At 43.1% G+C, this 15,427-nt stretch overlaps 1 protein-coding gene across 1 annotated transcript; it reads right to left on the minus strand.

Annotated features, from left to right (window-relative positions):
* Window positions 1-12,820: 12,820 nt before the first annotated feature.
* LOC124616476 (testis-specific gene A8 protein-like) lies at window positions 12,821-13,387 on the minus strand. Its single transcript, XM_047144785.1, has 2 exons — window positions 13,315-13,387; window positions 12,821-13,233 (listed from the first exon to the last, which is right to left on the minus strand). The coding sequence occupies exons 1-2, from the start codon at window positions 13,385-13,387 to the stop codon at window positions 12,821-12,823; spliced, it is 486 nt and encodes a 161-aa protein (XP_047000741.1).
* Between the last annotated feature and the right edge of the window lie 2,040 nt (window positions 13,388-15,427).

The following is a 15,427-nucleotide window of genomic DNA, read 5'->3' on the forward strand; positions in this document are numbered from 1 at the left end:
AATTTAAAACTCTAGACGCAGTTACTTTAATTAGTTTTAGACAGAACAAAATATTAATTGCAGAGAAACCTGCTGTACAGACAACATCTTGACTTCACCATCTGGTGTCAATCAACAATCGCCTCACAGTCCATTTACTCTCTTATAGAAGTATTCATAAAATTAAAACGAGGGGCAATATTAACTTCCACAAACCACAACTTCACATCCTTGTTGCAAGAGCAAAGTACTTAGCATTAAAAATATTGGCTACCTCTCTTCAGAATGGAAGGTGCTGTAAGATAATTAAAGCTTTAAAAACAGATCGAAATCACTTGTAGTTGAAAACTCCTAGTCGATAGCTGAGTTTCTGAAGAGATAAAACCTGTATGCGACTACGTTACATTTATTAAATTTTATCGGATATTAAGATAGCAGCAGAAGTTTTCCCGTGGGCAGGAGCGGTCATGTGTAATAGCAGAGCTGGAACGTAATGTGGGACGAGGAAGTGGCAACAATGTAAAAGTCAGCGCTGTAGGCAGCAGTGGGACAAAGTGTCACATGCGTCGCTGGGCCATGGTTGGAGCACCGTCCGGTCCTTTCTACGTGCCGGCATGGCTGGACCAGAAATTGGCTGGCGAGCAGTGGCATCTGGGAAAACTATTGGTTCTTGGCTGCTGGCAGCAGGTGATAGCACCTCGTTTGTGTGGAGGATGGGGTGGCTGCTGACGTCACGAGGACTGGAAGATAACGCAGATGTAGACATTATGCAGAGACAAATGTTGATGGTGTTAGGAGAGCAACCAGCCACAAATTTACTTTCAGTTCCTTTATTCAAAGGCTACCGTTACCTGTTTCGAATCGTTGTGATTCATCCTCAGACGGTTTACATTAGTTTTGAAATTAGATACAAAGAACATATTGATGCTCTCAGACTTGGTAACTTGAACAAATCAGCATTTGCAGCCCATATTGCTGAAGAAAACCATATAGTGGGAAACACTGTGGACAACTTAAAAATTTTGCATCTAGCAGAAAAAGGAGCCACTATGAATATATTAGAAGAATTAGAAATACACACACACAAAAACAGCACCCCAGACTATATCCTTAACGAACAAACAGAGTTAGCTAACACCCTTTTCCTGAAAAATTTCCAAAAACTACTTTCCAGCCTCCCAAGTAAATAATATTAGTACACTTATCTGCGGATCAAGTAGAGAATTTATGTTACTATAATTCTCATGATGCTAAATATAATTAAATAATATACTATTTTACCTATACAGTTATATATATATATATATATATATATATATATATATATATATATATATATATATACAGGGTGAGCCACCTAACATTACCGCTGGATATATTTCGTAAACCACGTCAAATACTGACGAATCGATTCCACAGACCGAACGTGAGGAGAGGGGCTAGTGTAATTGTTTAATACAAACCATACTAAAATACACGGAAGAATGAACACAAACCTACGTTTTTTTAAATGGAACCCCGTTAGTTTTGTTAGCACATCTGAACACATAAACAAATACGTAATCAGTGCCGTTTGTTGCATTGTGAAATGTTAATGACATCCGGAGATATTGTAACCTAAAGTTGACGCTTGAGTACCACTCCTCCGCTGTTCGATCGTGTGTATCGGAGAGCACCGAATTACGTAGGGATCTAAAGGGAACGGTGATGGACCATAGGTACAGAAGAGACTGGAACAGCACATTACGTCCACTTGCTAACACCTTTTTATTGGTCTTTTTCACTGACGCACATGTACATTACCATGAGGGGTGAGGTATACGTACATACGTGGTTTCCGTTTTCAATTACGGAGTGGAATAGAGTGTGTCCCGACATGTCAGGCCAATAGATGTTCAATGTGGTGGCCATCATTTGCTGCACACAATTGCAATCTCTGGCATAATGAATGTCGTGCACGCCGCAGTACATCTGGTGTAATGTCGCCGCAGGCTGCGACAATACGTTGTTCAATATCCTCTGGGATTGTAGGCACATCACGGTACACATTCTCCTTTAACGTACCCCACAGAAAGAAGTCCAGAGGTATAAGATCAGGAGAACGGGCTCGCCAATTTATGCGTCCTCCACGTCCTATGAAACACCCGTCGAACATCCTGTCAAGGGTCAGCCTAGTGTTAATTGCGTAATGTGCAGGTGCACCATCATGCTGATACCACATACGTCGACGCGTTTCCAGTAGGACATTTTCGAGCAACGTTGGCAGATCATTCTGTAGAAACGCGATGTATGTTGCAGCTGTTTGGGCCCCTGCAATGAAGTGAGGACCAATGAGGTGGTCGCCAATGACTCCGCACCGTACATTTACAGTCCACGGTCGCTGTCGCTCTACCTGTCTGAGCCAGCGAGGATTGTCCACGGACCAGTAATGCATGTTCCGTAGATTCACTGCTCCGTGGTTTGTGAAACCCGCTTCATCGGTAAACAGGTATAACTGCAACGCATTCTCTGTTAATGCCCATTGACAGAATTGCACTCGATGATTAAAGTCATCACCATGTTATTGCTGATGTAGCGACACATGAAACGGGTGAAAGCGGTGACGATGCAGTATGCGCATGACACTACTTTGACTCAGTCCACCGGCTCTCGCAATGTCCGGTGTACTCATGTGTGGATTCATGGCAACAGCAGCTAACACACCAACTGCACCCTCTTCTCTTGTGACGGGCTGTTACGGACCCGTTTGCGTGCTACGACCATACCTGTTGCATACAGTTGGCGGTAGATGTTTTGCAAAGTGCGGCACGTTGGATGCTCTCTGCCCGGGTATCGTTCTGCATACACCCTGCAGGCTTCAGCTACATTCGTCGACACTCGCCATATATGAGTATCATCTCCGCCTTTTCAGAGTTCGAATACACCATGATCACAGTTCCTACAACACTACACTATCACAGACGTCTGGTAACACGGTATACTACAGTTGGTCTGCATGCGGAGACGAATGCAGAATAACAATAGCAGCAAGCGCTACATACGGACACTGCGACAGCTAGACTAAACCACAACAGTGCACTATAGCCACACTCGTAAACACAGTCGTCATCGTAAACACGTCCCTGCAGATGCTGCTCGCCGACCGTGGCCCGTGTTTGTTACAACACGCAACTGAACGTCGGAGGTTTCAACCGTCAACTTTAGGTTACAATATCTCCGGATGTAATTAACATTTTACAATGCAACAAACGGCACTGATTACGTATTTGTTTATATGTTCTGATGTGCTAACAAAACTAACGTGCTTCCATTTAAAAGAACGTAGGTTTGTGTTAAAAAACTTACTTCCGTGTATTTTTGTATGGTTTGTATTAAACAAATACACTAGCCCCTCGCCTCACGTTCGGTCTGTGGAATCGGTTCGTCAGTGTTTGATGTGGTTTACGAAATATATCCAGCGGTAACGTTAGGTGACTCACCCTATATATATGTATAACTTTATAATTATTTTAGCAATTTCAACTAAAAAAAAAAATTAAAAATACAATGTATCTGTACTAGAGTAAAAGGCATTACAGTTGTGTAAATGAATATATGATCCTTTCTAAACATAGGATATTATCGTCAAATGTTACAATATATCATAGCATCTGTGACAAATCTCAAGTGTTCAGTGAGAACAATTTTTCGTGTGCAACAATAAGAATGCATTGGGAATACATTTACATCTGCTGGACGATTTTTATGAAAACAAACACTCGAAACCGACGTTTCACGTAAGTCACATGCAACGAAAGTCTGTAACGCAACCATCTGTGTGTGGCGTGTTTATAATTATGTATTATTTATATTTTAGGACAATTAATCCGTAAAAAAAACACACCACATGTCATAAAGAAAGCGTGTAAACCGTCTGAGGGTGAATCAAAACGATTCGAAACCGGTAACGGTAGCCTTTGAATAAAGGAACTGAAAGTAAATTTGTGGCTGGTTGCTGTCCTAACACCATCAACATTTGTCTTCAAACAACAGCCACGGTCTCCATCATGTCATCATATGACAAAATTGCATCATGCAGAGAGTTTATGAGGAGGCACAACAGCAAACCGGTACTTGAGAATGCAGTGTGATGGACTGCTGCTCGCGAATTGCAGCACAATAAGTGGAATCACCAGAGTGACGTACAAATTTGCAGTCAGTGTGCGTGGGATAACCACGAGAGTGATCTGGGTATCACACGAAAATTGCACACCAGACCATAACTCCAAGTGCAGGCGATGTGTGTCTCGGCTGCAGACATGTTGGGTGTATGTGCTCACCTGGCCTCCTCCTAACTTACACACACCGCCTTTCACCAGAAAACACAACAGTTCTCTACTCCGTCCTGCAATGAGCTCTCTCTTGACACCGCTCAAGTCGCAATCGGCGGTGCTTTGCGATCAGTGGAATGCACGTTATAGGGCGCCTGTCTCGGAGCTGTACTTGAAGTAACCGGTTTGTAGCAGTTCGTTGTGTCACTTATGTGCGAACTGCTGTTCAAGTTGCTTCTGCAGACGCTCTATGAAGAGCCCCAGTAGTACGCCGAACATGAGAGTATCCCCTCTCGGTAGTACCATGTGGTCATTCCGAGTTCGGTCTTCTTGCGACCGTACCTCATTCTGACCACCGCTGCTAATAATACGAGGGGCATTCAAGTTCTAAGGCCTCCGATTTTTTTTCTAATTAACTACTCACCCGAAATCGATGAAACGCGTTACTTCTCGACGTAACCGCCCTGCACATACACATTTTTCACAACGCTGACGCCATGATTCCATGGCAGCGGCGAAGGCTTCTTTAGCAGTCTGTTTTTACCACTGGAAAATCGCTGAGGCAATAGTAGCACGGCTGGTGAATGTGCGTCCACGGAGAGTGTCTTTCATTGTTAGACAAAGCCAAAAGACACTAGGAGCCAGATCAGGTGTGTAGGGAGCTTGAGGAATCTCTTCAAAGTTGTTATCACGAAGAAACTGTTGCGTAACGTTAGCTCGATGTGCGGGTGCGTTGTCTTGGTGAAACAGCACACGCGCAGCCCTTCCCGGACGTTTTTGTTGCAGTGCAGGAAGGAATTTGTTCTTCAAAACATTTTAGTAGGATGCACCTGTTACCATAGTGCCCTTTGGAACGCAATGGGTAAGGATTACGCCCTCGCTGTCCCAGAACATGGACACCATCATTTTTTCAGCACTGGCGGCTACCTGAAATTTTTTTGGTGGCGGTGAATCTGTGTGCTTCCATTGAGTTGACTGGCGCTTTGTTTCTGGATTGAAAAATGGCATCCACGTCTCATCCATTGTCACAACCGACGGATAGAAAGTCCCATTCATGCTGTCGTTGCGCGTTAACATTGCTTGGCAACATGCCACACGGGCAGCCATGTGGTCGTCCGTCAGCATTCGTGGCACCCACCTGGATGACACTTTTCGCATTTTCAGGTCGTCATGCAGGATTGTGTGCACAGAACCCACAGAAATGCCAACTCTGGAGGCGATCTGTTCAACAGTCATTCGGCGATCCCCCAAAACAATTCTCTCCACTTTCTCGATCATGTCGTCAGACCGGCTTGTGCGAGCCCGAGGTTGTTTCGGTTTGTTGTCACACGATGTTCTGCCTTCATTAAACTGTCGCACCCACGAACGCACTTTTGACACATCCATAACTCCATCACCACATGTCTCCTTCAACTGTCGATGAATTTCAATTGGTTTCACACCATGCAAATTCAGAAAACGAATGATTGCACACTGTTCAAGTAAGGAAAACGTCACCATTTTAAGTATTGAAAACAGTTCCCATTCTCTCCGCTGGCGGTAAAATTCCATCTGCCGTATTGTGCTGCCATCTCTGGGACGTATTGAGAATGAACGTGGCCTCATCTTAAAACAATGCGCATGTTTCCATCTCTTTCCAGTCCGGAGAAAAAAAATCGGAGGCCTTAGAACTTGAATGCACCTCGTAATATGCAGTGGCTACATACCTGACAAGTCTTTCTACATCAGCGCGGAAAAAAACATCCAGCTTCCTGTAGCCCTATTACACTACCTCGTTCAAACTCAGTCAGCTGATGATGAAGGTTTCTCCGGTTTCTTCGTCGTCTTCAAGGCCACTGAGTAACAGAAAAGTCACTGCTTCAAATCTCAAAGGACACTAATGTTCACGACCGTTGCAGCCCGTGTTTAAAGCAAACCCGATAATCGGCATCCTCACAGCGGCGCTACTGTCGCTACTCTTATGCAACCGGCTCGAATATTTAACACAAGTCATCTTTCACAAGCAGAAACCCGCCTACCTACTTTTGTTTATCGCACGCAACTCCTTCGTGATGTTGGGATTTTTTACCGTCGTCTGTTTGATAATGCTGTTAGCTGGACGAGATGGTGCAACAAGGTTATGAGACCAGTAGTGGAGGCAAGTTGGTGGAGCCCTGGTCTGAGCTTAAGGCGACTCGTTATCAAAACGGAATATCGCTTCCTATTCAGGGCGAATGGAAGGTGCTTGTTGTTTGAATTCAGGGAAGTTTATACTGACAAGATACAAGCAGAATCGTCCATGGTGTGTGCTGAGGCACAGCAGTGTACTGGAAGAGGGTTGCGCCAGTTGTCTTCGGTGGGGAACTTTGATTCTGAAGACGCCTGTGCGTAGCTCTACCTCAGCGTAAATCGTACAAGTTATTATACTGCCATAACGTAGAGGTCGTGCAATGTCTAGTATGTAATCTGTAACAAGTGTCAGAAGGCGAAGACTCAGTACGAAATAAACCATAAAGGTTCATTATTATCCTGTTAATTGTGCTGAATCGATTTATGATGCTGATTTTTAATTGCTATTTTCGGTTGAATTATTAGCCTTAATTATTTTGACCTTTGACCAGCACGGAGTAGCTGTCTTAATTATCTGTTCACTATTTATCTTGTAATGTGGTTGTATTGTTATTAGTTCGGGACTTGTGTGTTTAGATCCTCGTTGGGTAAAATTTTAAATATTTTGTCCTGAGCTAGGATTCTTATTTTCTTTTTTTTTCTTTTTTTGTCTCTTCTTTCAGCTCATGTAGGCGGCAGCGGTAAGACAGTTGATTGTTTCGGCGTATTCTTTGCATTCTAAAACTAAAACTGTTTAGAAGAGCAGATATTATACTATTATATTATGTGGTGCTGAATATTAAGTAAATGGATTGTTTTGGATTGAGCGCTGTTCATTTTAATTCTTTGTCACTTTACTCATGCATTCTGATTTGTTGTATTCTGTTGTTAATATATGAATTTAAAGCATATTCAGTATTTACACCCCCCCCCTTCCCCCCTCACCAGCTTTCTAGTCACACCGTTTCTTGCGGTATAAAGTTAAACGGCCAGCATTTAAATAGAAAACGTACGGATATCTTATTCTTAAACCCAGTGACATGTTCCACATTTCTGCGAATTGTCGCAGTTTTTAGACACCAAACATGTAAATAATTAATGTTATGGATTCCTGCCTTGTTTCCTTCAAAGTTCGCCAATTTTTATTCTGGATTTTCATAGTATCATGATTATTAGAAATTGCGAGTAGCTTAAGAGTCTCACACCCTGCACAAATTTCATATTGTATGATAAAAACATTTAAATTAAATTTTAGCTCGATAAGCTCGTTTTTCATTTCTAAAGAAACGTAATCAATGATTACTAGTGAGCCTGTGTTTGACACGTGACCTGAAGGCCGGTATACTTATGTGTGGCAGGGTGGGAGAGGGGAGGGGGGGGGGGGGAGGCGAGTGCAGGCGAGGTGTGTAATGAGTCTTGTCCTTCACCTTTTTGTACATAATCTCAGGAGTAATTAAACAGTGTGTATAGAAGTTGAGTCGGAATCGATATTACTGCCGGGTTTAATAAAGTTACCTAATTGATTTAATTGTGCTTTCTGATACAATGCCACCTGGGAGGGACAAAAGATAATCATCAGCTAGTAAATGAGGGAAACGATAAAGGAGAGAAATTGAAAAATTATAACGAATTCCTATACATATCACAACTGAAACACTGCTTGGTAACAGCTCATCCGCGAGCAGCCAAAACTGAATAGGTTGGAGGGGAGAGATGGAACTCAGCTAACGACAGGGTTCGGAGGTTGTTGATGGTGTACTGTACGCATGCCACCTTGCTCGCCGGTGTACGAGGTGAGTGGAACCCACATTTCGTGTTCATTGTTGCACTGGACAAAACCCTAAGTAGCAATATGTCAGTCTAGTCTTACTACTTCAGTTGATTACCTAACAGCAATTTTACTTGAACTGGGCACTGTCGATAGCTAAAGATCATGCTAAAGTAATCCAAAGATTGACGTCATGGCTGCAGACTACCGATATTTCCAAGAATATAATTCTCACAAGAGACCTCAAAACAAATTGCTTGGCTATGGAGTGCCGTCTCAGTTGTGCGACTGGATTCGTGATTTCCTGTCAGAAAAGTTGCAGTACGTAGTAATCGACGGAAAGTGGTCGAGTAATACAGAAGTGATGTCTGGCGTTCCCCAAGGAAATGTTATAGGCCCTCTGATGGAACATGAGCAGCCCTTTTCGCACCATGATGCTGTCATTTACCATCTAGTAAAATCATCAGAGGATCAAAGCCAACTGAAAAATGACTTAGACAGGATGTCTGTGTGGTGCGAAGAGTGGCAGTTGATTCTAAATAAGGAAAAATGTGAGATCATCCACACAAGTACTAAAAGAAATCCTTGAATTTTGGTTGTACGTAAATCTAAAGTCATTGAATTCAACTAATTACCTGGTAACTACAATTACGAACAACATACATTCCAATGATCGCGTGGGAAATGTTCTGTGGGAGACATACAAAGAGTGAGTTTCACCAGGAGAATACTTAGAAGACGCAACAGGTCTGATGAAGAAACCACCTGCATTACGTTTGTCCTTCTTCTTCTGGAGTATTGCTACACGATATGGGATTCTTGCCAAATAGGACTGACGGAGGATATCGATAAGGTTCAAAAGAAGTCGATTATCATGAAATAGGGAAGACAGTGTCACGTATATGATACACGAGGTGGGGTGACACTAATTAAAAGTCGTTCTTAGGTGCTGCAGGATCTTTTCAGCAAATTTCAATCACCAGCTTTGTCCTCTGAATGCTACATAACGAGAATTGATCTGCTTAGTAAAATAAGATAATTCTGTGCTTGTATGGTAAAATTTAAGTGCTCAGTTTTCCCAGGCTTCCTTAGGGAGTGGAACGGTAGAGAAATAGTGTGGAGGTGGTTCGATGAAACCTGCACAACATATTTAAGTATGAATTGCAGAGTGGTGGTGTAGACATACATGTAGATGACTTCCCGTAGCTTCGAACGAAATTTTATTCACATCGACCGCATCTGTTCAAATTCTTACTGTGGCTTCCACAACCCTATAGTGACCCTGTTTTCAGTTATCTTGCTTTTACATAGTTAATGGTCACATATGACTGAAATTTAATCAGGACGTTGCTCTTTCCTTCAGTACTTCGTCTGATTAGTTTCCTCGTGCTTCTTTTATCCATATAATGTATAAATATAGATCTACAGTTTTAGGGGTTGTTAATTCTATATCTAGATCAATTTCGATATTTTGGAAGGCACCCTACGATGTGTGTCGGAGGTTACTGTTTATTCTTGTTTCCCCTCTGGTTTCTTGTAGTGATGCCATCAAATCTGATGAACGTAGATTAATGCTGAAGTAGATTTTTGAGACATTGAAGGAAAGAAAATGTCACTTTTGTCCATAGGATCTGTGGTCCAGAACAGCTCTATAGACTCCGTTCAGTTTACAGATCACACATAGTTATCAGAACCACTAAAAATATGTACATTTCATCAACGTATGTCGGCAACAATTTTTTTCTTCTTTTCTGGGTATCTTGCGTTCCATTCCTCGTCATATGCCTGTGCCTTTTTATTGGTACAGTTCACAAGAATTTTTCACATACTGCCTGCAAAGAACAAGTTGAAAGTATCACTTACTGGTTCAGTTTCACTACATCAGTGGTTCCCAACATGGCGCAATCGTCCCCTAAGGTGCAAAATTAAACAATAAACTAACTGTATCGCTATTAACTTCTAATTTCTACCAGTATAGAAATAAAGAGTCCAACAACTAAGCGATTTAAAACATAGGGCTAAGTATATTTCACACGGTATAATTTGGTTGATTTTAAAAAGTGGTAGTAAGTGACACTAGGGAGTGGAGGGTACAGAGGAAGCATGTTTTGTAAGAAGTGTCTACCCTCGATTTGGATAGTTAGTTTCCTTTCTCAGAAAGAGTTGTAGGTAGTATCCGTGATGCATTGAGAACTCGTTACGAGCAAGTTATTAGTACCAGTTGTCTCGTTCGCTCATAAATTCGTGGTTTAATAAAGCAAATGCAATTTATCTTTCTTGATTTTCTTAAAAAAGAATATTCAAAGGAAATTCTTTTTCTTCTAAAGTTTAGTTAGGCGGTAATGTTGATGACAATAGGTAGAAGGAGAGGTACTAGCTAATATCTGATAACACTCAAAGGTAATGGTCTCAAAAAGTTTGGGAATCGTTGCACTAGATGCTCCTGCAAGACATGGAAGCAGTTCAGTAACATTCTTGAACTATTCGACACGTAGCTTTTGGTGGATTTCTGGAACAAGGTTCACCATTTTTACTTACACGATTTTTATCAGTTTTTATATTATCAATGTTATCTTCGTCAACACTGTTTTTTGATTCATTTGCTATTTCTTCTTCTACCTTTAACACATTCCCATTGTCTGATGATTCTGATTCATTGTTACTGTTTAATTCTTCACAGTCACTATAATTGTGTATTATGGAAACTGTTTCACTAAGACGTTCCGGGCTATTTAGATGCTATTGAAACGTCCCCTTTGAACAATTTATACATAACTGTCCTTAAACTGACACACAATATTTTGTTCGCGCAACGCAATCTGACTTTCAATAATCCCTACAAAAGAATGGGCCCTGACTAACATTAAACTATACCTTTCACAAATCACTTACCTCACAAAAATCTTCGCTACTCAAGCTACTGCAAAACAGCGAGCGCCACTACTGCCAGCTAAATAAAAGATTCAAACTACTGAAGGCACTAACTACTGATAGGGATAGTTAGCAAATGAAAGATTTTGACAGAGAACAACCAATGTATTTACCTCAATAGTCATAATATATATAGCAGTTCATGACAAATTACAAAACTCCGCCATCTCTCTCCCCACATCCACCACATGGCGAAGCGTTTGCAAAAAAAAAAAAAAAAAAAAAAAAAAAAAAAAAAAAAAAAAAAAAAAAAATCTGGTTAGGCATGAACCATTTACTGGAGCATATCTCCCAACATCAGATGGCGCAGGTGAAAGAGTGCAGAACGATAATGCTACGCTAACCTTTTTTTATGTTCAATTCTTACGTTATTTGCAGTGTAAGTAACGTTACTTTCAATGCAAATAAAGCGAGATAATGCTCAATGTAGCGTACTAATGAGTATTTTGATGGAAGGAAAGGCAAAGAAAAATTTGAGATTGGAAAGAAATTTACAGGAAGGGATAGTAATACAGACAGGAGAACTTCGTATATAAAATTAGACACTGTTATTGATTTACAATTGAGGGTTCACACACGTTGGAATAATATCACTGCAAAAACTGGTGTCGCAGTAATTTTCTCAGTAAACTGCACACGATAAAAATACCGAATTCTTACAGTTACATGTTTGTTTTGAAGTTTCTACACAAAACATTGGTTCACATTCATAAAAGCGTCTCTCTCATCGCACAGCTAGGAAGCAATCCCGTGTAACGCATCCTATCACCAAATACTGGCGAGGATAGCTGATGATATACAGTGGAATCTATTTTGATGCAGTGTCTTCGGAATGTGATTCCTTTTCCTCTCCAAGAGGTAAAAGCAGTTTCGAAGCTTATTGATCAAATTATTGATGGAATTAGACACTGCAGGGTTGCGCTAGCGGAGTGCGTTTGGGTGATAACTACTTTACTACTACCCGATGGCGATCCAAATTCATTTTCAAAAATCTCCTCATTCATTATGTTCTTCTTCTTCTTGGTGTGACCGAGCGGTTGTAGGTGCTTCAGTCTGGAACCGCACAACCGCTACGGTGGCAGGTTTGAATCCCGCCTCGGGCATGGATGTGTGTTATGTCCTTAGGTTAGTTAGGTTTAAGTAGTTCTAAGTTCTACGGGACTGATGACGTCAGATGTTAAGTTCCATAGTGCTCAGAGCCATTTGAACCATTCTTTCTTCTTCTTCTTCTTCTTTTTTCCTTCCCAAGAGTCAGTTAACAGAAGAAATCTATTCTCACAGACACAGTGTTTCATCAGCTCAAATAGAATACATTAACAATCATCTCGGTTTGTTTGCAATGTAGGTAGCGTAAAAACTGAAAATATATAAAAGGCTATCTGCACAGGTATTCGATTCCACAACCATCGGACTACCGTTCTGTTGTCTTTCCCCTTTGTCAATCACTGTCTGGGGACCACGTCAACATTAATGGTTCAGAACACGCTCTACCCGCCCCAAAGACGCTATTTCTACTTTCTAAATTCTTGGCCATGTGGAATTTCCGCTTCTTTCAATTGCATTTCTGGCCAAGCCCCGCACGTGTCATAAATTTTGACGAAATCGGTGATCACGAGTAGGCACTGTCCCTTTGCTAGTTGTGTAACCAAGAACCCAGACAAGAGGCATGAGGGAACGAGCTTATTTGAGAATAAAAGAAAAGGTATGATTAAGTAGCACCTCCGATTTTTCGTCTGAATAAAATTTAGCTGTTGGGTTTAGACTGAGCCAGCTTGGTAGTTTGATGGTTGGATTGTGTCTGTAGCTTGTCTGACAGCTGCTTGTGTAGCGACGTGGAGCAGGTGGGTAACGCAAGGCGGCTCCACGGAGCAGACACGTAGACAGCGGCCGAGCGGCGCGCGGCGGGCGTCGCCGTGTGTTCCGCCGCGGCGGGCAGGCCGAGGCGTCGGCGCACCGGCGGGGCAGCGGACCGGCTCGGCCGCTCATGCATTATTCCGGCCTCGGAGGCGGCGGGGGTGGCGGCGGCCGCCGCTGCCAGACAACAATGCTCGGTGCGCGCCGCGCTCGGCCGCCCACGCGGGGCACTTCCCCGGCGCGGCCAGACTGCCTGTCGCCTCCGCTGCACCGGCGAATGCCGTTCCGTGCCGCCGAGCGGCGCTGCAGGTTTCCCGGAACGGGAATCGCGTATGCAGGCCGCCGCCGCCGAGAAATAGGATCGTCAGCGGCGCGACAGCCCGCCACCCGTCAGCGGCGGCTGCCAGCGCGCCACGCCCGCAGCCGAGGTTGTTCCTCTCGCTGGCCGGCTCTGCATGCGCTCCGTGATCCGCGCTCGTGTCTCGCCATTAGGCGCTCCCCTGCGCACTGCTCAGGAAACCACTCCCGTCTCCTATACAGCAGCTCAAATAACACACCGCCGCTGCTTCTGTTTCTCCTAGATGTAAGAAGGCTGTTTGTTGGAAGGAACACATAGAAAATGTCGTGGGGAAGGCTAACCAAAGACTCCGTCTTATTGGCAGGACACTCTACTGAAGAGACTGACTACACTACACTTGTCCGTCGTCTATTGGGATACTGCTGCGTGGTGTGGGATCCTTAGCAGATAGGACTGACGGAGCACATAGAAAAACTTCAAAGTAGGGCAGCACGTTTTGTATTATCGCGGAATATGGGAGAGACTGTCATTGAAATGGTACAGGATTTGAGATGGATATCATTAAAACAAAGGCGTTTTTCGTTGAGGAGGAATCTTCTCACGAAATTCCAATCACAAACTTTCTCCTCCAAATGCGAAAATATTTTGTTGACCTACATAGCGAGAAACGGTCACCATGATAAAATAAGAGAAATCAGAGCTCGCGCGGTAAGATACAGAAGTTCGTTCTTTCCGCGCGTTATACGAGAGTGGAATAATAGAGAACTCTGACGGTGGGTCGGTGGACCCTCTGCCAGGTACTTACATGCGATTTGCAGAGTATCCATGTGGATGTAGGTGTAGCAGAAAAACGTTTACCGAATCACAGCGAATTCTGTCTGCAGCGTTGTGTGTGCTGATTTCAAATTGGCTGATTAAAACTCTGTGCGCTTAGGTAGCTGAGTCGTTACCACATTTATCCGCGAGGCTCAGTATGTGAGTATACTACAAAAAAAAAAAAAAATGGCTCTGAGCGCTATGGGACTTAACTTCTGAGGTCATCAGTCCCCTAGAACTTAGAAATAATGAAACCTGACTAACCTAGGGACATCACACACATCCATGCCCGAGGCAGGATTCGAACCTGCGACCGTAGCGGTCGCGCGGTTCCAGACTGTAGCACCTAGAACCGTTCGGCCACTCCGGCCGGCGCCAAAGCAATAACTTTACTACTCAATTCAATAAGTAGTTCTACTTCTGTGGCAGAACTGTAAAAAGTTTTAAATATAGACATTTACCATTGACCTGTGATGTTTATACACTGAAGCGCCAAAGGAACTGGTATAGGCATGCTACACTGAGGTGGCGAAAGTCATGAGATACCGCCTAATATCGTTAAATGAATTCGCAATTGCGAATAAGGACAACCATCAGCTGTAGAATGGAATGACGACAATGAAAATTTGTGCCGGATTTGGACTCGAACCCTGATACCCACTTATCGGGAGCGATTGCCTTATCATGTGCCTATCCGTGCCCGACTCACGGCCCGACCCAAACTTCCATATGTCGTCAATCATGCGTCTACGACCTGTACTCTTACATCCATTATTTTGTATCCCGCCTGGAAGGCGGCGAATGGGTCTGCTCCTGTGATCTGCAAAATAGGCCGAATGAAGAAAGAGAGTAGGAGCAGAAGAGGTAAAGCACTTCGGTACTGCATGTAAAGTAAAAGTGCGTTTAATAGAGAATACTAGTCAATGACATATACGTAACTTTTGGTAAAGATGAGCACGTAGTTGCGAAGCCGTTGTCCATGTGTCAAAGGTAACAGCTACTAGTAGTTGGACAAACTATCACTGAAGTAACAAAGGCAAAGTCTATAATGGCTAGCCCCCGTACAAGTAGAAGCTAAGTTGCCTGGTCGTGTGCTCTTGATCAACTGGGGAGAAAGCAGAGCGGCGCTCGTTGAGCCCCACAGCGTCGGCTACAGGGCGCTGTGGTCGGCGTAGTTCGTCCGCTCTCATAGTGCCAACCTACGAGCGTGCACCTACGCTGTGGCATCGGAACTATAGACGCCACACATTATGTATGATTCCGTTCCCGTCAGACGCTGTACTTGAAAGTCACTTTCCGGTATCGGCAGATAAATATGATATTGCAGTGCCTGTATTATTCTGATTACGATGCAAAGTTCCTTTGGACATGCATTTGCAATTG

This window comes from Schistocerca americana, chromosome 5, assembly GCF_021461395.2.
Source record: "Schistocerca americana isolate TAMUIC-IGC-003095 chromosome 5, iqSchAmer2.1, whole genome shotgun sequence".
Classification (NCBI taxonomy): domain Eukaryota; kingdom Metazoa; phylum Arthropoda; class Insecta; order Orthoptera; family Acrididae; genus Schistocerca; species Schistocerca americana.

Coding starts and splice junctions, on each gene's coding strand:
- LOC124616476 (XM_047144785.1), bottom strand. CDS start 13,387: ATGCAGAGCCGGCCAGCGAGAGGAACAACCTCGGCTGCGGGCGTGGCG. Junction 13,234..13,314: donor GCAGCCGCCGCTGACGGGTG/GCGGGCTGTCGC, acceptor GGAAACCTGCAG/CGCCGCTCGGCGGCACGGAA.